Below are 22,256 nucleotides of genomic sequence, written 5' to 3'. Positions count from 1 at the left end.
ATAAGATTAAAAGTTCACGCCAGTGAAAAATTAGTTTCATATAATTATCTAAAAGAATGACCCATTTATCCTTCCTACAATTATAAGCAATCACTCTTTAAGCAAGGGTGAGACTAGTCGCTATAACCAGAATGCAGAAATTCTGCATATCAATTATGTTAAGTAGGTCCTTAAAATTGCATAAGCTAGCTGCTACAAAACTTGAAGAAATACTATTATTATTTAGCATGTTAGTCCCCTTTAAGATGATGCCGTCCCCCGCGTGCAAGTGTGAAACAGAGAGATACTAGCATTCCAACCAGATAACCAGTCATTGCTCCGTAAGTTACACATATTGGCCATTCCTACAAATTTATATCAGACTATCAATATAGATCAGGGAACTCAAAAATATATAAGTTTACGACAACATAGTGGAAAGACGGCTTATGATAGCAAGAAATAAGGATCTGAAGGTAAATAGAACAGCACCTGCCATGGTCTTTCCCAGTCCAGTGGCATAGGCCAAGCCCCAAACCAAGCTGCAATTATGGCCCCGTGTGCTGGTATGCAAATCATATACTCTAAAGATCCGATTGGCCTAACAGGAAAAAGAATGAAGTGCCACATCAGCACCATAAGAATTTGAGAGTTGGTTTAGCCCAAGAGTTATAGATAAAATTTTCAACTATATGTGCCTTAGTTCTAGAATGTATGGTTGGTTGTTTTTTTTCCAACTGCAGACTAGCATGGAAACTCTCACTTTGAATTGACGAGAAGTATTTATTATTGTGTGTTGGATCATCACTATGACGACAAGTATTTAATAAGGCTGTGTGTAGGACAGTAGGAGTAAACAGATATTTTCTACATTTTCAATTAAAAAAATTCCCCAAATCTACAGATTGCTTTACTGTTGTTTCGAATGGTCAAAGTGATGATCCAACTTAAAGCTTACTTATAACTTATACTTATTATAGTATGACGGTAATACTCCAAGAAAATATGATGTTGCAGAAATTACTTTGTATGTGCAAATATGCGTTGCCAATGAGACCATGATGAACCAAATACACACGCTGCAGGCACAAACTGCAAAAAGACGAGAATGTTCACTAATATTAATTTATCATTAAGATGTAGAACACTGGTCAAGGGAAGTAAACATGCTCAAAATGCTTGGATCTGTACTGACACTAGTCTAAGCAGACCCAGCAGACAGAACAAACAAATATCAGTTCACTTGCATATTTTGTAAAAACGATGAACATTCAAGAGTAATGAGTGAGATAGAATGCAAAAGCTGAGGTTTTTTAAGTTGGAATTGTCATACTAAATTGATAAATTAGTTGGTAAACTTGCTTAGCGAAACCTAATAGAACTTACTGTGAATGATGACATAAGAAGAGACCAATTAATGGTCTTTGGTAAGTACCTGCCTCCAATGATAAGAAAGAAAATCAATACCCTACTGCAGATTTTTAACTCCAAAACAAATCACGGCAAGAGATGAAGTTCCCGTTTCATCATAATTTTTTAAAATAACACATAATTCTTCTTTGTTATTCTGAAACCATAAATCATAGTTGAGTTGGACAGCCACCACCATAATGTAAACTTAATACCCCAGCAAAATTTCAACTACAATCGACTTACTTTCAGAACAAAATGACAAAAAAAAAGTTTTCTTTTTTTATCACTAATAAAAAGAAGTTGAAACAAGCAGGGGAATTAAGTACCTGACGGCTGACTATAATGAAACTCTTTCAAGGGAGTAGAGATTGTGAACCCCTTCACTTCGAGGTTCAAACCTCAACTGTGATTTACATTTTCAGAAAAAACAAACAGAAGTAACACATTGATCCCTATACCACATACTGGATACCAACAGGAGCGCCCAAAACAATTGCTCCCAGAGCATTCACTAGAGCTCCTACAGATTTCAAAACAAAGAATATAAGATTGGTGAATCCAGATAAAACAGCAATAAAACAAATGTATAGCAGGGGGTGAATTAAATTTGCCATAAAGACGGAATCACAAATGCCAATCTGCTGCATATAAACATTGATCTAATTATCAGTGCCCTGATCCAACAAAATAAACAAGAAGCTGAATAGGAGTGACTGATAAGGCGTAGCAATAGCATATATATAGCACGATGAGAACTTTAAAGGAAAGATTTATATCATCAAGGCATAATCAAAATCAACTGCCATCAAGAACTCATCAATTCCAAAACTTTTATACTTGTAAAGTTGATGTCAGTTTCATGTAGCATTAATCACGAATTTAATTCGACGAAGAGTATTATATATACTAACCAACAGGTATAGCAACCACCCCTCGTGCTGCTGCTTTTAAGTACTGGAAAATCACATTCAAAAAACAAATTAACTAATAACTACAATGAAACGTACAAGGGTGTAACCTTTGACCCAACAAATTTAATCTTTTTCAACGTTTCTCAGAATTCCAACAATTTCCCAACAACCAAACAAGGAAAATTTAAAAATTATACAGAAAGAAAAACATACCGAGCATTGTTCAGGATTCAATCGAAACCAACTGTAAAGAAGAATAACGATCGGTGTCTCCACAACCTAAATAAACAAGTAAAAGAAACAAATCAGAAGCAATAATGTTAGATTCCATCTTAAAACCAATTGGTGTTAAGTGGAAGTGCCCAACCAATATATAAACACATGTCCACTCACACACACAACCAATGTGGGATTTCCCACTTTAACAAATAATGTGTAAAATAGAAAAGAAAATCAAAAGCAGGATAAACAAAAGTACCCATATAAGAAAAAGGGTATGTGAAGGGTCAGAAACAAGATTTATAGAGTAGATATTGTAAGCCACCGCCCATAAAGCTATTGCTAAACCAAGTGCACAGATCAGATGGACCGAAAATGCTTGCAGAATTGATACTGATGGAGAACGTGAAGTCTCTAGCGCTGATGCTTTAGTACTACTACTATTCATCTTCTCCTCCATCTTTGTGAAGTAAAAAGCTCTCTTCTTGAGCCTTGCGCTAAAGGTTTTGTCAAACTGCATATTCACAGTTAATTGCCAAAAGTTTACAAAGAATTTGATCAAATTTAATACATCGAAGAAACAAAAAAAAAAACTCCTAATAATGAGAAAATTAAGATTTGCATATATCGTATGAATCCATTCGCCATTTCTAACGGTGCATGATTATTTTTTCCACAAAATAAATTTTCTTATAACACCTGGTGAGATTAGGGCTGTGCAGAAACCGAACCAGACGAAGTTTCGAAATGGTTGGAAAAATATTGGATTATTTTAATCATTGTTTATAATACATTTGTGTCTTTCAATTAATGTTTATAATACAAATTGGCAACAAGTCAGAGAACATTTACGAATCTACGATATTGATGTCCATCACGGCATCACCGGTGGAATAACTCAATATCGTAAGGTTATTAGTATCAGCTTTATAATAATGAGTTGATGTTAAGACATTTGAGTTGGAAACAAAGTTCAGTTAATCTATAAACCATAGCTAAAATCAGGTTTTAGGGAGTTCCACCTCTTACACATCTTGGCATTCTTTTGAGTTTTGATTAGTCCAAACAAAAATCTCATAAGAAACATAAATCTTGTCGTATTGAATTGATTTAGTTTGTAAAGAGATGGTTTGATTATTATTTCTGAATTTAATCTTTTTGTAAATTTCTAATTATTACTATTTCTTTTGCTAATTTGAGTTCATTTTGTGAGATTTTAATAGTTGATGCATACCCCTAATTGCAGAAATCAGAAATCAAACCTATACAACAACAATTCAGTTTGTAAACTTAACCACAGCACTTACTTGTCGGAGAGCAGACTGCGGCAACGGAGTAACGGAAAGGAGCAGGCGGCGGTTCGGAGAAGAGGACAGAGCGCGGCAGCGAACGGGTGAACGACGCCGGCGACAAACGATAGCGGCAGATCGAAGAGGAAGTAACGAATCTTAAGTATAAATAGAGAGAAAGTGATTATTTATTTCATTTGATTTTGAATTTATTTTGTTTTTATACTGTTTTTTTAACAGAGATATTAATTTAATGATAATACTAATTTGGTTGCATTATTGTTATATATTTAATAATAATTTATCAAATCTTAATCACATTTTATTATTTAAGTTTATCATTTATTTTTTTGATAAAAATATTTTGACATATTTTAGGACATATTTTTAATCTTTTTAATCATTCTAATTATTTAAAAAATAAATAAAATTTTATAAACTATGATGACAGTTTTATCAATTTTATTGATATTTTAAAGAATCATATTATATTAAACTATTTTGGACACAAATATTTTTCTTTTATATGTTTAAATACCTTTTAATTTAAATTTTAAATATTTAACAATCAAAACGATTAAAAATAACTTTTGAAAGAAAGAAACTCACAAAAATAAAACAAACTCTAACTAAAGAAAACTCATTTTTCTTTCAAAAAAAAAACTCATTTTTTTATGGAACTTTTATTCATGAGAAGAATTTTTTTTAATGAACATTTAATATATATAAATATACACACACACGTGTTTATTTTAACTCTTTTTTTCCACAACCACTTCTATTGTAATAGTAACTTATGTCATAACGTTTTAGATATAAAAATAAAAAAAGGTTATTATTTGTCATAAAAAAATTATCATTTATATTTATATCATATTTAGCAATATTTTATATATGTGAAGTTTTATTTTTTTTAATTATATATATCTTTAAATTTTTAAAATACACATAATGTATGCATATATATATTAAATATCTTTCTAAAATTCAAAATTAAATATACAGTCTTTTTTATGAATAAATATACATAGTTTTATAACTTTAGTTTTTTTGTAGCCACTACTATATTTTTTTCTATCCCCAATTAACAAAATAAAATAATTATGATTGTATAAAATATAATTTTGTTTAATACATTTATTATAGTAATAGATTAATAAGATCTCACAATTTAAAATTTAGTTAATTTTCTAAAAGTAATTAATTTGTTGAAGAATAAAATTTAAGGATTGAGGTATCACTTTAATACATAGAAGAAGTTAAAATCTTATTTTTCCACCCTCTTTTGGCTTATTAGGCGTTGGCTTTGACCAAAAAAAAAAAGTAGTGTTGGCTCTGCAATTCAATATCATGTCGTTTCCAACCATTTTAAATGTCCCCAATCCAAAATGTTTGATTCCGTTATTTCTGTCGTTTTAGCAATGATGTCGTTTTTTTCTTAGTTTTAATGTATACTATAATTATTTGGAATTTCCTCAAGTTTATTTTGAATTTGAGGGGGTTATGTTCGCGATCTACACCGTACTCATTACAAAATGAACGGTGTAGATTAATTTAATTAAAATTGTATTTTTTTAATTTACACCGTTCATTTTATAATGAACAGTGTAGATCGCGAATATGGTCCTCTCAAGTTGATTTGAACTTGAGGGAATTCCTATTCTATTTATATAGCAAGCTAACGAGTATTTGTAATAATTTTTTTATAAATATTACTTATTTTTTTAATTATTAAAATTTTCACATTCTAACTCATAACAAAATTAGTTATATGAATGACATATTACAACGGTTGTATTGAATAATTTTTTTGTTTATAAATATTCGTACATCAAGCACTTACCACTCTAATTATATAATATAAAATAAAAAGGTAACATACAGTAGACTTTCTAATAGTTAATACTCAATAAATTAATAATTCTAATAATTAATAAAATTTCAAGAAACCAAATTCAACATTATGTCCTATATAATATTTAATAAATTAATAATTCTAATATTTAATAAATTTTTAATCCACCATATATATTAATTATTAGAGAGTTCACTATCCATCAATTTATTTTCTAGGATGGGCCTCCAGCAAATAAATATGATGGGCCTTTATCCTGTCAAAAACAGTGGTTACACAAGATTTTTTTTAATGAATACAATACTTATATATAGCATATTTCCGTTCTTAAAATGATAGGTCATTTGGATGAATATGATAATTAAAAAAATATAGTTAAATCAGTTGAAGTTTATTATTTTGACTAATTTTCTATTTTCTATTTTTTTTTACAATTTTTTAGATATATAAACAATATATTTAATTGATTTTTTTATTAGTGCATTTTGCATAAAATGCTATTTATTTTATGTTGGAATATGAAATTATTAATTAATTTGGAAATAACTATGCATATGTATTAGAGATAAGGGATACTTTTAGTTCCAAAATTGTTTACTCAAAATAAAAAATGGTCTATAATTTGAGAGGTATCAATTTGAGACCGATGGAGTATTAAAATATACTCAAATTTACCGGTTGGCTAAAAAGATTGTACAAATACTGTCACGACCCAATTTCGTGGATTGTGACCGGCGCTAGGGTATGGGTATGGTCGTACCAAAACCCGTAGCAAGCCTTGCGGAAAAACAATAAATAATATAAATAACTTAAATATCTGAAAGGTTCAACAGCATGCCTTATATATAAATAAATAATATTCCAGAGTGAACATGGCAAATATAAATAGTCGCTCAATCGACAATCCCAAAGTACAATAATAAGTAATGTATAAACTAGTTCTACTGCGGTCTAAGAGTTCGAAAAAAAAAAGAAACTAGTTTAATAACATAAAAACCTCCGAGGAATCAAAGAGTCGGAGTGGACCAGCTTTCAAATCATAAACCTGGAAAATTTGGGAAATCAACGGGGTCAGATATACTGAGATGAGTTCGCAATACTATTTACATTTATTAAGTTTAAAAACCCTTAAATCAAAACATTTTTATACTAATATATTATGATTATGGAAAACAGTATTGAAATGATCCCAGCGTAAGTATGACCTAGCATACCGATAAACCCAGAGTGGACGGGAACAAATCCTCGTCATATAAATATACCAGCGTAAGCAAGACTTTAGTCTGCCGTTTCCCAGAGTACTTACCGGTGCACACAGTCTCGATACAAGCCTATCGAGTAGCTCGTTTCAATCCAGATCCATAATCCGTAAAAATAGTTCACAAACATTTATAATATTAAAATACGATGCGGTACTTAATAAAGCGGTAAATAGCACTACAAACTCACTGCTTGCTTATCCACGTGATCTTGGCAAACAGCTAACCCTGCGTAGACTCCGAAGCACGAACAGTCGACGGGTCTAAAATAATAAATAGGTTAAAATCCGTTGACCCCTAACTCTAAGATCACTAGACACCACGTAGGACTAGCACAATTAAATAACCAGATAAATCACAGAAGAACACAATTCTCAATAAATTATAATGACGTAATTAATTCAAGACTATTGAGTTCGTACTTAAATTCAATCCGAAAATATTATTAAAATAATATTTAATTGATAAATAAAATCAATTCCTCAAATAGTGGGTTAGCCGAGTTTTTCAAAAACTACCAAGCTAAACCCACATGTCGGTGACCCAAGTCCAAACCGACCCAACTAAAATTCCAGAGTTTGTAAACCACAGTTCATAATTAATATTAAATAAAATATTAATTAATATAAAAATAGAACTCAATAGCTTGAAACTCAAGTAATTAAATATTGCCGGCAACTATCTCAATTAATTAAATAACAAACAAAGCAAAAATATAACTTTAATCACAAAGGCATTTTAAGCCAAAAATATCAAATTAATCAATTAAATAATAATTAATAATAATTATTAATTTAATTTTTAAATATTCAAATATTATTTTTTATGCCAAAAAATAATATAATTAATTTGATAAACTTTGAAATAAAATAAAATCCCCAAATTCTTATTTAATATAGTAAATTATCAAATCGTATATAATTCATAATAAGTTTAATATTAATTTAAATTTAAAAATATTAAAGCCCAAAGTAATTTCAAATTATAAATAATAATATTATTTAAGACGTTTATTGATAAGTCGAAACCAACTTCGCAAATTGAAATCAAAAATCAATATCAAATAGTTACTAAACTAAGTTTAGGAATCAATATGTTTTAAGCAAAAAGAATCAATGGCTTAAAAGAACTTTTTACCCTAAGAATTTAAAATAGGCCAACAACTCCCCGCCACCTAATCATCTTCCTCCCCTAACTCACTCAACCTCACGCATATACAGAGGCAAAAACTCAGAATTTATTAATTGATCAAAACAACAATTCCTCACCTTTTATATTCCAACAAGAATCAATGTAAGCCCACATAAATCAAGCCAACACAATTAGGAGAAACCAAATCCAAAGAAGCCATTTACAGAAACTTGAAACCGAGAAAACAAAACGATGAATCCTAAAACCGAACGATAAACACTTGCTAAGAGTTTAATGATTCTAACACCAAAACTTATGATCATAGCCTAGCATAATCATAACCCCAAAAGGAAAACAAAATCATAGTTAAAGAAGCAAGAATCATACGGCAGTAGCTATTTTTATCAATATTCACAGTTTTAAACAATATAATACGGTGAGACGGCGGCGATAATTACGGGTTCGTTTACGTACCGTTTAACAAACGAAAGGTGTAGAAACGAAGATGCGTGAGTCTACTTTCACGGGAAACAAACGGAATTGATTTCGACTTCCGAACGGCTGCCAAACGAATTGAAATTCCAAGAGGTCGATTTAAAACTCAAAAACAGAATTTACGTAAACGCGGCAACGGTTACAGCAATTACGAGAAAGATAACGTACCGTTGTGCGAAAACTAAGCTCGGACTTGTAGATGGTTGAGTCTACAATCTCAGGAATCAAACGGAATTCAATTTAGTTCTGTAACGAAGGAAATATCAACTATGAAAGGAGATGCCGTATTTGAACAAAAACTGAAACTTTGAAACCAAAAGTTTATCGATGGCAGCAAGAGTTTGGGGATGATTCTCACTGTCTAATCTCAGATATTTTCGTGAAAGGATGGAGGCTAGGGTAGTATGTAGTGTGGTGAAGATTTTCGGTTTTCAAAATGTTTTAAAATAGAGGAAGGATCACGAGGAATCCGGGGCTGAAGTTGAGAGAATCGTGCCTCTGCACGTTAAGAGCTGGTCTCGTTCGAGACCAGCAAAATTTCACAGGTCTCGAACGAGACCTGTGAAAAGAAGCTTCGGTTGGGCCAATCAAAGGCCCAACCGAAAGAAAAAGGCCCTAGGCCAAATCAAACCCAAAAAAATACCCTAACCCAAATCAAACCAACGAATAATAAATACGTAACGACACAAAGTATTTTCGAAACTCGCAAATTAAATATTAAAATTTTACGGGTTATTACATTCTCCCCAACTAATCAAAAATTCGTCCTCGAATTTAAAACAAAACCATCGACGTACCACGTAACATAAAATTTTGCGAGTAGCTGAACAAATGTACCAAGCCGATAAGAGAACGCATCCACAAGATACCTATCGTAACCCAGGACGACAAAATAAACGAAACTGCAAACGACCTCTGTCATTAAATAACAGATCAAAACCAAGAAACCAACGCATTTGTAGTTGATGGTATTTCATGCCCAACGGCATACGCACGCGCGTAACCAAAACTCAACAGGTTGTCCCTCAAAACAACCTCCAGTTGTAAAAGATAGCGATCATACTCAAAAGTCACCAAAGTACCGACACAAATTCCACTAGGCAATAACGCAGCTCTAGGTGAGATCAACTAAGATAAAACAAACTCTATTACACAATACTCAGCTGATATACTCAGGATAAGAAATAACGAATCTCGAATCTCAAAACTGACACTGGTTCGTAATATGAGCGATCACAACACCCATATGTACCAAATTATGTTTTTAGCAATTAGATGCTCCAACTAAACATAACACAACTATTCATTCGAGAGTCACAATTACTCTATACCGGAGTGGTTTCCAAAGCCAGTTCGAAACTTATCTATTATAAAATTTCAATGTCCAATATAAGATTAAGCGCTAACTAAGCTGTTGTTCTCCAAATTCCAAACTCTTTTGCCTCAATCAAAACAATAACACCGCAACATAGCTGTTAAAATCTATCGTTCTAAAATAACTTCTTACATCCACATATAACATCTCTATATCAAAATGACCGACAACAAAACCCAATAACTTCAGATAATATTTCGGTTCCAAAACAAACATTATAATAATCATCTAATCCTAACGATTAGTACCAGTTCGATAATACTATTGACTTGTGAATCAACAACACCAAAACCCATAACGCAATTCAGAGAAAAGCGAACCCCTCTCACGATAACAAAATAAATTTCTATATCAATGATAAACAATATCCATCATAATGATTCTTCCAATCACTCAGAAACATAACGCCATGACTACTCTGCACATTGACTGCATCTGACAACATAAAATTTGTCACCCTTACCAAGGGTTCAACAACTGACCCAACGATATCCATCATTACGATAATACCCTCTATAACAAAATCGATCAACCAATCATGGTTGTAGAAACCTATTAACCGCGATTTCAATTTTTAAATCAACTATCTCATATCACCAAATCGAACTCGAATCCTCAAAATTATTCAATCAATTGACTACAGCCTCGTGTACAACGAGAGATCAAAACGACCAGCTTTCGACGACTGGATAGTTAGTTATGCTCGAAACCAACTCCTGTGGGTATAAAATCTTTTAATACCAAATATTTTATATACAGAAAATTTTTTTTACTTTGTTTAAAAGACTCTACGTCTTACACCTCCTTTTTCATTCGACTTTTACCGTTGAAAAACAATCGGTTTTGCAAACTCTTGAAAAATTTCTAAAACCTCCACATTTAAATCGGAAATTTCCTCTTACTCTCCAATACATTTGCAAATCTATAAAACAGTTCAATTGACAAAATTTACGTTCTCATTAATTCAAACTTGTTAAAAACTTTCTAAATAGTTTATACTTTGAAGGCCAAAAGTGGCAAAATCCTCCGTATTAAAAATACATATTGATGTTTCAAGCATCCCAAAATTTTAAATCGCTTCTAAATTTCCTCAACAAAACACAATTTGAAGAAATCGCTTAAACGGAAAATTTATTATCCCTTTTTAAATCAATTTTGGCAAAATTTCTCCCTTTCCTCAGAAAGTAAAATCAGCAATATAAACTCCTTGGTTATAAATATTCCTTATATCAATTTACCAAAATACTTTGGACAAATTTCAAATCTGGAAAGATAAAGTTTTTTTTTTTAAAACAAAAATATAGTATATATACACACATGAGCATAACCAATATCCTTAATTCACAAATCCTTAAATCACGAATCGGAAATTATCATGAACTCTTCTTAATCTGACTCTAACCATAAACCGCATTTGGCACAACTATGTCTCGAGCGCAACCTCAAAATCATTCTTACTCATAACCACAAGATTCTGATTCTACCGACCATTAACTCACAACATAAACATCAGAAACCATCATCATCATCACAGAGTATTTGTCTAGCTACCTTCCGGTAACAGTTTCAAAATTATTTAAAATTTCACAACTTTATAAATACATTTACCCCAAAGGAACTCGCGAGTTTGTTTCAAAACATCTTTCTCAAAACACTTTATCGATAAAATCCATTTTACATAATTGTGCGCCAGAGTGATGACATCTCTCATCCCCAAAGAGTTGCATCCAACCCTAATAATTTCTATGCACGTGATGCATGTACTATTATGTATGTATCAATTTTTAATCTATCTTATATTTAGTGAACATACTCTGTGTTCAATGCAAACCTATTCGTGACATTCAAAATGCATGTTCATGATGTGTCTGGGCACAATTACGAGTTGAAAATATTTCAAATATTTCAGCAAATCAATCTTTGAAATCCATTTCTCAATAAAACATTTGCTAGACGTTACAATCTGTGAGATGTGCACTCGATATCCTCAAAATATTTCTCAAAATTCCTTACTTGTAACCTAGCAACATTCGATGCTATAAAACAACTCATCCTAAAATTTCGTTACAACTCTTCCGCATAAATATCAAACTACCCTAAACCCTAGTTGAAACTTATTACCAAAGAATTAACACATCAAAATGTTCCTACCAAATTTACCGCCAGCTCCCGCATCGCATCATCAGGCTTGATGGAAACACCAGTGCATTAATACACCGATCTAGAGTCTTCTAGTATCCAATCTAGGATAATCAGATATCATCAGCCAATCCTAGGGAATTCTTCCCTCATATTCCTCGATATCAAAAACCAATGGTTTCGATCCACAAAACAGAAACAGCAAAAATCCGCGCAAACCTAAACCGAATCAAGGAAACAAGGTCTAAAGGAAGGTCTTACTAAAAGGTCAAACTATAAATCGAGGTAAACCAATCATAACCACGTGGTTTAGTCATCTCACGCGCTACTCCGCACGAAGAGACAAAACAAAAACAATTAACTTAGCCCAATAGACAAGTGAGTCAAACAACGTAAATTTTTCACATGAAACAAATCTGAAAATCGTAACCTATGTAAACGTACCATTGAACATAATTAACTCAAACATATTTAAAACAAATCGGGATATGTCACAACACATCCTTGAAATCTCATTACAAAATCACCCTATAATTATATCGTCTCTTAATAGTATGCTTCAAAATTCGTTTTAAAATTTAAAGTCAATACGAAAACTTCCAAATTTTGTTGAGCCCCACGGTTAAAACAAAATCACAATTTGTAAAAAAATCTCTTTTTATTAATCAGTTGCTTTAAAATGGATACCCAAGTATCTCAATTCTTAAAATCATCGAGGTAGTCGAGTCATTACAACTACCAAACTCAACTCCTAAATTTGGATGACCCAAGTCGAATCCAAAACAATCGTTTATAAAACGTATTCAAAATATTTGTAAAACTTGAAAAATATTTTTAATCAAATTTCTATCATTTCAAAATTGAGAGTTCAACATAACCCAACTACTACACGGCAATCTCAAATCTCAAATGAGAAATCTTTGATCTCACACCTACATTTCGTAAATTCCCAAAATCTAAAATGTTGATATACCACAACATGGTAAAATAAATTCAACGTTAAAATTATGAAAACAATGAATCATCACATAAAAATATCATTTTGAAATCATCGCTTGTTAACACCAAGCCTAACATAATATTTCAAAATACCAGAATTTCTATTTACTGGTAACTTAACCAAAATCAACTTTTTAAATTTTTTTTTTTAAAACCAAACTTCTCTTATGATTCTGTGTCTACACACAAATCAGATAAACAATTATTCTCAATGAAAATTTTAAAATGACATGTGGTCAAAGTAATGTATGACCACCAAAACACGTTTTAAAATTTAACCCCAAAATTTATAGAAAACAAGGCAAACGCTCAGCATACGATCACATTTGAAACCAACAATCGAGGCCAAAGCCAAAATGTACTTTATTAATACGGCAAAATCAATTCAACGCATCATGTAAAATAAATGTAACAATACCATATATTCTAAATCGTTTCAGGCATAAACGCCAAGGCTTATTAAACCACATCATACCCATGTATGAGTTTTAGAAAAATTTGCCAACCTATGATTTCCCGAGAAATAAAAAACATTTATAATCACCCAAGTGAATTAACCTCAACAAGATAAAACACAGCAAGTAACATCTAAGTGGAACTAATTGTCAATCATTGCATCAACATCAAATAAAGACTGACAGACATCACCTATAGGATGTAGGCTGAAAGTTTGAAAACAAATGATGACGTTTAAAAAGACAAGACACGAATCCTATTTCCGCAGTAGTTCCTAAGACACGACATCAACTTATCATGCCAAAAACACATAACAGTTAACATGCATAAGGCCTTGGTTTGAAACCAAAGCTCTGATACCAACTTTGTCACGACCCAATTTCGTGGATTGTGACCGGCGCTAGGGTATGGGTATGGTCGTACCAAAACCCGTAGCAAGCCTTGCGGAAAAACAATAAATAATATAAATAACTTAAATATCTGAAAGGTTCAACAGCATGCCTTATATATAAATAAATAATATTCCAGAGTGAACATGGCAAATATAAATAGTCGCTCAATCGACAATCCCAAAGTACAATAATAAGTAATGTATAAACTAGTTCTACTGCGGTCTAAGAGTTCGAAAAAAAAAAGAAACTAGTTTAATAACATAAAAACCTCCGAGGAATCAAAGAGTCGGAGTGGACCAGCTTTCAAATCATAAACCTGGAAAATTTGGGAAATCAACGGGGTCAGATATACTGAGATGAGTTCGCAATACTATTTACATTTATTAAGTTTAAAAACCCTTAAATCAAAACATTTTTATACTAATATATTATGATTATGGAAAACAGTATTGAAATGATCCCAGCGTAAGTATGACCTAGCATACCGATAAACCCAGAGTGGACGGGAACAAATCCTCGTCATATAAATATACCAGCGTAAGCAAGACTTTAGTCTGCCGTTTCCCAGAGTACTTACCGGTGCACACAGTCTCGATACAAGCCTATCGAGTAGCTCGTTTCAATCCAGATCCATAATCCGTAAAAATAGTTCACAAACATTTATAATATTAAAATACGATGCGGTACTTAATAAAGCGGTAAATAGCACTACAAACTCACTGCTTGCTTATCCACGTGATCTTGGCAAACAGCTAACCCTGCGTAGACTCCGAAGCACGAACAGTCGACGGGTCTAAAATAATAAATAGGTTAAAATCCGTTGACCCCTAACTCTAAGATCACTAGACACCACGTAGGACTAGCACAATTAAATAACCAGATAAATCACAGAAGAACACAATTCTCAATAAATTATAATGACGTAATTAATTCAAGACTATTGAGTTCGTACTTAAATTCAATCCGAAAATATTATTAAAATAATATTTAATTGATAAATAAAATCAATTCCTCAAATAGTGGGTTAGCCGAGTTTTTCAAAAACTACCAAGCTAAACCCACATGTCGGTGACCCAAGTCCAAACCGACCCAACTAAAATTCCAGAGTTTGTAAACCACAGTTCATAATTAATATTAAATAAAATATTAATTAATATAAAAATAGAACTCAATAGCTTGAAACTCAAGTAATTAAATATTACCGGCAACTATCTCAATTAATTAAATAACAAACAAAGCAAAAATATAACTTTAATCACAAAGGCATTTTAAGCCAAAAATATCAAATTAATCAATTAAATAATAATTAATAATAATTATTAATTTAATTTTTAAATATTCAAATATTATTTTTTATGCCAAAAAATAATATAATTAATTTGATAAACTTTGAAATAAAATAAAATCCCCAAATTCTTATTTAATATAGTAAATTATCAAATCGTATATAATTCATAATAAGTTTAATATTAATTTAAATTTAAAAATATTAAAGCCCAAAGTAATTTCAAATTATAAATAATAATATTATTTAAGACGTTTATTGATAAGTCGAAACCAACTTCGCAAATTGAAATCAAAAATCAATATCAAATAGTTACTAAACTAAGTTTAGGAATCAATATGTTTTAAGCAAAAAGAATCAATGGCTTAAAAGAACTTTTTACCCTAAGAATTTAAAATAGGCCAACAACTCCCCGCCACCTAATCATCTTCCTCCCCTAACTCACTCAACCTCACGCATATACAGAGGCAAAAACTCAGAATTTATTAATTGATCAAAACAACAATTCCTCACCTTTTATATTCCAACAAGAATCAATGTAAGCCCACATAAATCAAGCCAACACAATTAGGAGAAACCAAATCCAAAGAAGCCATTTACAGAAACTTGAAACCGAGAAAACAAAACGATGAATCCTAAAACCGAACGATAAACACTTGCTAAGAGTTTAATGATTCTAACACCAAAACTTATGATCATAGCCTAGCATAATCATAACCCCAAAAGGAAAACAAAATCATAGTTAAAGAAGCAAGAATCATACGGCAGTAGCTATTTTTATCAATATTCACAGTTTTAAACAATATAATACGGTGAGACGGCGGCGATAATTACGGGTTCGTTTACGTACCGTTTAACAAACGAAAGGTGTAGAAACGAAGATGCGTGAGTCTACTTTCACGGGAAACAAACGGAATTGATTTCGACTTCCGAACGGCTGCCAAACGAATTGAAATTCCAAGAGGTCGATTTAAAACTCAAAAACAGAATTTACGTAAACGCGGCAACGGTTACAGCAATTACGAGAAAGATAACGTACCGTTGTGCGAAAACTAAGCTCGGACTTGTAGATGGTTGAGTCTACAATCTCAGGAATCAAACGGAATTCAATTTAGTTCTGTAACGAAGGAAATATCAACTATGAAAGGAGATGCCGTATTTGAACAAAAACTGAAACTTTGAAACCAAAAGTTTATCGATGGCAGCAAGAGTTTGGGGATGATTCTCACTGTCTAATCTCAGATATTTTCGTGAAAGGATGGAGGCTAGGGTAGTATGTAGTGTGGTGAAGATTTTCGGTTTTCAAAACGTTTTAAAATAGAGGAAGGATCACGAGGAATCCGGGGCTGAAGTTGAGAGAATCGTGCCTCTGCACGTTAAGAGCTGGTCTCGTTCGAGACCAGCAAAATTTCACAGGTCTCGAACGAGACCTGTGAAAAGAAGCTTCGGTTGGGCCAATCAAAGGCCCAACCGAAAGAAAAAGGCCCTAGGCCAAATCAAACCCAAAAAAATACCCTAACCCAAATCAAACCAACGAATAATAAATACGTAACGACACAAAGTATTTTCGAAACTCGCAAATTAAATATTAAAATTTTACGGGTTATTACAAATACTATATTGTCTAAAAGTAATTGTAACGATATTGTAGTTGTTTAAAGGTAAATTTATAATTAGCAACAAAATGCAGAGCATACTCTAATTATTATGAAGTGATGTTAAAGCAGCCTTTTATTTTATCTTTTAAGTTTTAAGTAGTACTACTATTAGAGTTTCACAAGCATTGGTCCAATTACAGATTTACAGTTGAAAAAGATACCTACCTGCTTCAAGAAATTGGAAGAAATTATACAACAGTTAGGCCATGAAATATTCTGTTTCAAGTCAATAAGCTACCCAAGTTTCAAAAATCACTCTCAACACTTTATTGAAAATAACTTGCATACTCACCTTTATCCTTAACTATAATGCATCAATTATATGCAATGGTGCATCTACACTTATCTTTAATTCCAAAACTCTACTATATTTATAATATTATTCTTCCAAAAATCCATTTAGATATACTTTAATTCAGACTGTTGCCTAGAATATTTAAGAAAAGGAGGTAGCAAAACAAGAGTTAGAAAAAGGTTTAGTTCAAATTTTTGGAAGATCAAAGGGCTAGATAATCACATGTCATTTAGTCAGAGTTGAAAATAATATTAGTTCTATCGTCGTTCCTTAAATTGTCGTTTTTTTATTTAAACTTATTTAGCATTTCAATTGATAATATATTTTAACTATTTTTTTTATCATACCCTTATTTGTACATACATTATTTTAGAAATATACGAATTAACAACTGATTGAAGGAACTAATATTATAGGTGCAGTATAGTATTTTATACACATAATTGATTACGTTTCTTAATCTGTCTACATAAGTTTAAACAATAATTAAAAAGGAACAAAATAAAATAATTTTTGCATACTTTAATATTTTCTGATTCATTTTTTCATTTCCGTGCAATATAGATCATAGGATAAAAAAAGCTACTAATCATTTTCAACAAGTAATATGCCCCATATTCTCCGCCAATCACATAGTCAATAAAGCATTACCAAACCCTTTAAATCTTGCAACAACTAAAGCAAACTATATTTTTTTTCTCTTTACTTAAGCATCTTGTATTTGCAGTAATTCTTACATTCATCAACAAAGAATCCAATTCATAATTACTCATATAATATTTTTTTTTTCATTAGCTACGATATAGAGATGACTGCTGCTAAATATCCAATCGTTAGCAAGTTATACTGTGCCTCCTCTCAGGCAGTGCTTATTGTTAGGAAAAGGCCTCAGGCAGTGAATGGCGGAGGGTTTGTTGTCACAGATTGTAGCCAGAAGGTTGTTTTCAGAGTCGACGGGTGCGGAGTTTTAGGAAAACAAGGAGAGTTAATTCTTCGCGATGCCAATGGTGATCCTCTGCTCCTTGTTCGCCGAAAGGTATAATTAACATTTTCGAAAATGGACATCTACTCATAATTATAGCTCATTTGACAAATATATCATAATATTAAAGAAATTCCATTTTGATCTATCATTTTTTCGATTTTTACTAAATATACGCACAAACCATTTAGAATTTGACGTAGAGCAATATTTTATATTCACGCGTACAAAACTTATCCGACTTAACATACACAACATCGATCACGACTACAAATTAAGGTTGAACATAGTAGCACTCGGAAAAATAATAGATTAAACTAACAGAGTAATAAAATCACGATATATTTATCAAACGAGTTATAGTTGTTGATAGATATATACATACATTTTGCCTTGTTTCTTACTGGTTGCGCACTTAATTAAGCTTGTTATTGAGGTGTAGGGAGGAATTGTTCAAGCGTTGAGCATTCACGAGAAATGGAGAGGATACGGTTTTGATTATAAAGGATCGGAGAAGCCGGTTTTTAGCCTGAAGGAGCCGAAAGAGTCTTGTTTCTTGAGGAACAAGGCAATCAGAGTCTCTACAGAGCCATCTAACAAACACTGGGATTTTGAGATCAGAGGTTATTTTCCTGACAGAGACTGCAGTATTATTGACTATTTTGGCAACATTATTGCTCAGGTTAGGAAATCTCATTAAAGTTTCATTAATTACTGTTAAATTAAGTTTATCAAGTGGTAATTAATTGATTAATGAGTTTGTTTTATTATATGTGAAAAAGATTGGAGTGAAGCAGGAAGTAAACCAGGTTATGAAAAACAAGGATCTGTATCATGTAGTGGTGAAACCTGGCATTGATCAAGCTTTTGTTTTTGGAATTATATCTGTTCTTGATTACATCTACGGCGAATCTACCAGCTGCTGAGGATTTATCTATACACAAACTAAAAAAATTAATTACAGATTAAATCACATTAAAAACTTACTCAATTAGTCCATTTTTATTAATTTTGTTCACTCATTGGAGTTTATGTAAGTATGTAATTTTCTGTTTATTTTTGTGTTGATACTTTGTAAATTAGATTAAATAAATAAATATAATTAATGTAAGTTTCTTTGAGAATTCAGAGATTGTAAATGTAGAAAAAGAAATAAGAACTCAGAACTAACTATTACATGATAAATAGGAAATTTAACTAGCCTAATTAGTATTAGAGCTAATTTAAACAAAGGTCTCGAACATGTTTAAGCCATCGAAGCAGGGAGCCAAAGCTGGGCCGGCAACACGCTGCTGCCGGGATCGTGGAACGGACATGTTGGTGTTACCGTTATCTTTCTTTGAGTCGGGGATTTTGATCTCTGCGGCGGCGTTATTTGATTTTCCCGATGATGTAGCGGCTGGATTGTTGGTGTTACCACCGGTAGGGATGGTGGATTTGTTGACGGAAAAATAAGGTGACAGAGAAACACCAAACTCATTAGCGAAGAAATCAGGAGTAATAATCGAAGATATTGAACTGAAGATCGACATTATTATGCTTTCTCTGCAGTAATTAATAAGAGTTGAAAACAATATTATGATGCATTAGTTGAGATTACATTGGCCTTTTTATAGAAGTATATAAAATCTCCTTTTCCGAACAGGAATCGGATTTGTGAGTGTTTTATAGTTGCTTCTTCAAAACATAAAAGGATTTTGTTTACTTTATTTAAGGAAGGAAAAAAAAAAACAGGATTCCGCAAGAAAGAGAGATTTGGGCTTGCTAATCCAAACTCTTTCTTTTGTGATGTGCTCCGTTGGATTTATTTGTGTTTGCTTCAAGAAAATCTACATCCAACCAAATTAAAAAATTTAAAAATAAATAAATAAAATTAAAATTACATCAGATATAATTTAATTAACTTAATATTTTAATTTTTATTAATGGTTTATGTAAATTGACTATAATGAAAAATATAGTTCGATTCAGTCGTTATTCATTAGTTATAAGTACACATGTTCACTTAGCGGATTTGGACCGAATCTAACCGTACATAACTTTTAAAGTGTGAACCTTAATCCGACTTAGGTCTAGTTTAAGTCTAATAACATTATTTAAATTTAGTTCAAATATTAGATTAATCCGAAGTCAAAACATTTTTTTTGGATTTACATGAAACTTTAATAGTTCCAATGCGACGAGATGGATTAACTCAAGTGGTAAGAACGCCTCACTTAAAACCGATAAGTCCTGAATTCGAGTCATCACTGATAAAAAGAAACAAGGGTACAAAATCGGTATAAACGAATCGAGCCGAGGCAGATCAGGCAAGTACGGTCAATTTCATAATCAGCTCAATTACGATCAATTTTATTTCCATCGTCTCACTCTCAGATTCTGAAATTCATAGTCAGCAATTATTTAAATGTATTTTGAAAGTTTGTCTAATGAATTTGATCTACATAAAGCATGATGAACATTAATTATATCTTCCATAATTGACAATTTTAGCTAATTTTATTAGCTAAACTGTTGTGAATTCCATGTTAGAATCTTTCTTCCCTGTAAAAGAAACTAATCTATACACTGCTTATGCACTTCACTCCAATTTTAGAAAACAACCAAATTTATACGCCATCAAATCTTTTTCTTAAACACAAACTTAATTCAGATAAACAATACACAAAAACTGAAAAAAAAAAAGTTTACAGACCTGAGATCTGAAAAAAAGAGAGCTGATTCACTCAATATCATGTAAATTATAATAATACAGAGAAATTAAAATTACAAAATTAACTATGCACAAGGGCACGGATCCTCTACAATAACCACACGCTGCTCATCTTCGAATCGAAACAACAAATACCCAACAGACAACCCAGCAACAATAGCCAAGAAAACGCCGCCGTTAAAGGACATAACAGCCAACATCAACAAATACCCGATCGCCGAATTAAACCCAAACAGAATAGCAGAAGCGAATTTCGCGGAGCTGAAACGGCGTAGTTTTGAGGATCCCAAAAGCGGCACCCCTTGCGACGGAGTGTTGTTAACGGCGACGGCTAGGGTTTTGAATTTGATGCGACGATCTTCCATGTATTGGTAGAAAGCGGAGAAGAGGCAACAAGCGAGTAGAGAGACGAGGTAACTCGGCCATGAATCGGTTTTCCATGAATCGAATAGTAGGGTTACTTTTATGCCCCAGTACAAGGTCATATGCATCATCTTTTCTTCTAATTTTTGAGTTGCAGAAGGAGAAAATTTGTGAGTAGAGTGGGTAGTTGAAGAGGAGAGAATGAGAAGTAAAGTCGTCGTCTTTGGTTTGAGAATAAAAGGCCTCCTTATATCCAGTGCAATCCAATCAATTCATAGCTAAATTAGGAAAACTTATACTATGTTCTAATTTTTTTAAATTATTATTGAACTGTTAAAAAATACATTAAGCGCATATTTTAATTTTTTTTATTATGAATTATTAATTAAATTTAAATATAATTAAATTTTAATAATATTGTTTTCTTTTTTATAATTGAGGAAGAGAGAAAGCTTTTAGGAATAATTCAATTCACGACCTATTGTTTATTAGTTAAAAAAACTTAAGTAAACATAAGATAGTATATTTTTATCTATATATCACTTGAAAAAAGTATTAAAAAAAATTTCGGTTGGTTTTTTAAAAGTTAAGATTATAATTTAAAAATATATAAATATAAAAATTATCAATTTAATTTTTTTCAAGTATTATAAATATTATTTTTTTCTTTAATTTATAAGAAAAACATCAAATAAGATGATTATAGCTCAAATAGTATAAGTACTAGGTATCAAACCTGCCCAAGTATTAAAAAAAAATAGTAAACATATTGAAGAATAAGTTAAAAATGAACAGAACCAAAACTGTCAAGAGACAAGAAGAATTGAGTAGGAAGCATCCAAAGGTGTCTTTTAATGGAAAAGTTATGGTCCCTGTGCAAGTGGTGAACCACTGATCATTTCAGTTTTTCTGTTACAATCCATACAAGATGACACAAAAATAATAAACACCAGTTTGTGCTTTAATTCTAAATACAGTATTAGCGGCAGAAATTACAATGAACATAATAGAAATGTGACTTTTTAGAAAATAAGATCACACCAATTAT

General features: G+C 31.7%; 3 protein-coding genes and 2 long non-coding RNA genes across 7 annotated transcripts; 1 reads left to right on the top strand and 4 right to left on the bottom strand.

The window, feature by feature from the left end:
- Positions 1-23: 23 nt before the first annotated feature.
- LOC126669878 (uncharacterized) lies at positions 24-4,012 on the bottom strand. 3 transcript variants are annotated; one of them, XM_050363512.2, is made up of 9 exons: positions 3,830-4,010; positions 2,782-3,036; positions 2,517-2,582; positions 2,304-2,346; positions 1,858-1,912; positions 1,366-1,414; positions 1,004-1,071; positions 472-580; positions 24-344 (listed from the first exon to the last, which is right to left on the bottom strand). In XM_050363512.2, exons 2-9 carry the CDS (start codon positions 2,980-2,982, stop codon positions 231-233), a joined length of 705 nt encoding a protein of 234 aa, XP_050219469.1. In that variant the 5' UTR covers positions 2,983-3,036; positions 3,830-4,010; the 3' UTR covers positions 24-230. The 3 variants fall into 3 exon arrangements, with proteins under 3 accessions (XP_050219469.1, XP_050219470.1, XP_050219471.1); XM_050363513.1 differs by lacking the exon at positions 1,004-1,071 and having other exon boundaries at positions 3,830-4,012; XM_050363514.2 differs by lacking the exons at positions 2,304-2,346; positions 2,782-3,036; positions 3,830-4,010 and having other exon boundaries at positions 2,517-2,588.
- Positions 4,013-6,484: 2,472 nt separating this feature from the next.
- Positions 6,485-7,307, bottom strand: LOC130015180 (uncharacterized). Its single transcript, XR_008790235.1, has 2 exons — positions 7,116-7,307; positions 6,485-6,711 (listed from the first exon to the last, which is right to left on the bottom strand). It is a non-coding gene; the product is annotated as an uncharacterized LOC130015180 (long non-coding RNA).
- Positions 7,308-14,001: 6,694 nt separating this feature from the next.
- LOC126670059 (uncharacterized) lies at positions 14,002-14,824 on the bottom strand. The gene is made up of 2 exons (XR_007638633.2): positions 14,633-14,824; positions 14,002-14,228 (listed from the first exon to the last, which is right to left on the bottom strand). It is a non-coding gene; the product is annotated as an uncharacterized LOC126670059 (long non-coding RNA).
- A 3,017-nt stretch (positions 14,825-17,841) lies between these two features.
- On the top strand, positions 17,842-19,231 carry LOC126669574 (protein LURP-one-related 6). The gene is made up of 3 exons (XM_050363080.2): positions 17,842-18,186; positions 18,575-18,814; positions 18,915-19,231. Exons 1-3 carry the CDS (start codon positions 17,959-17,961, stop codon positions 19,056-19,058), a joined length of 612 nt encoding a protein of 203 aa, XP_050219037.1. The 5' UTR covers positions 17,842-17,958; the 3' UTR covers positions 19,059-19,231.
- Positions 19,232-20,835: 1,604 nt separating this feature from the next.
- LOC126666984 (copper transporter 5) lies at positions 20,836-21,482 on the bottom strand. The gene has a single exon (XM_050359925.2). It carries the CDS (start codon positions 21,337-21,339, stop codon positions 20,911-20,913), a length of 429 nt encoding a protein of 142 aa, XP_050215882.1. The 5' UTR covers positions 21,340-21,482; the 3' UTR covers positions 20,836-20,910.
- Positions 21,483-22,256: the final 774 nt, after the last annotated feature.

This window comes from Mercurialis annua, linkage group LG2, assembly GCF_937616625.2.
Source record: "Mercurialis annua linkage group LG2, ddMerAnnu1.2, whole genome shotgun sequence".
Taxonomy (NCBI): Eukaryota; Viridiplantae; Streptophyta; class Magnoliopsida; order Malpighiales; family Euphorbiaceae; genus Mercurialis; species Mercurialis annua.
This window is presented reverse-complemented; position numbering and strand designations above follow the sequence as displayed.

What these genes read in the sequence shown, in the direction of transcription:
- LOC126669878 (XM_050363512.2), bottom strand. Translation starts at nt 2,982, where the DNA reads ATGGAGGAGAAGATGAATAGTAGTAGTACTAAAGCATCAGCGCTAGAG. An exon ending in ATACCCTTTTTCTTATATGG is followed by an intron (nt 2,583 to 2,781) that starts GTACTTTTGTTT and finishes TTGTTTATTTAG; the next exon opens with GTTGTGGAGACACCGATCGT. An exon ending in GGTGGTTGCTATACCTGTTG is followed by an intron (nt 1,913 to 2,303) that starts GTTAGTATATAT and finishes TGAAATCTGTAG; the next exon opens with GAGCTCTAGTGAATGCTCTG.
- LOC126669574 (XM_050363080.2), top strand. Translation starts at nt 17,959, where the DNA reads ATGACTGCTGCTAAATATCCAATCGTTAGCAAGTTATACTGTGCCTCC. An exon ending in TGCTCCTTGTTCGCCGAAAG is followed by an intron (nt 18,187 to 18,574) that starts GTATAATTAACA and finishes ATTGAGGTGTAG; the next exon opens with GGAGGAATTGTTCAAGCGTT. An exon ending in TTGGCAACATTATTGCTCAG is followed by an intron (nt 18,815 to 18,914) that starts GTTAGGAAATCT and finishes TATGTGAAAAAG; the next exon opens with ATTGGAGTGAAGCAGGAAGT.
- LOC126666984 (XM_050359925.2), bottom strand. Translation starts at nt 21,339, where the DNA reads ATGATGCATATGACCTTGTACTGGGGCATAAAAGTAACCCTACTATTC.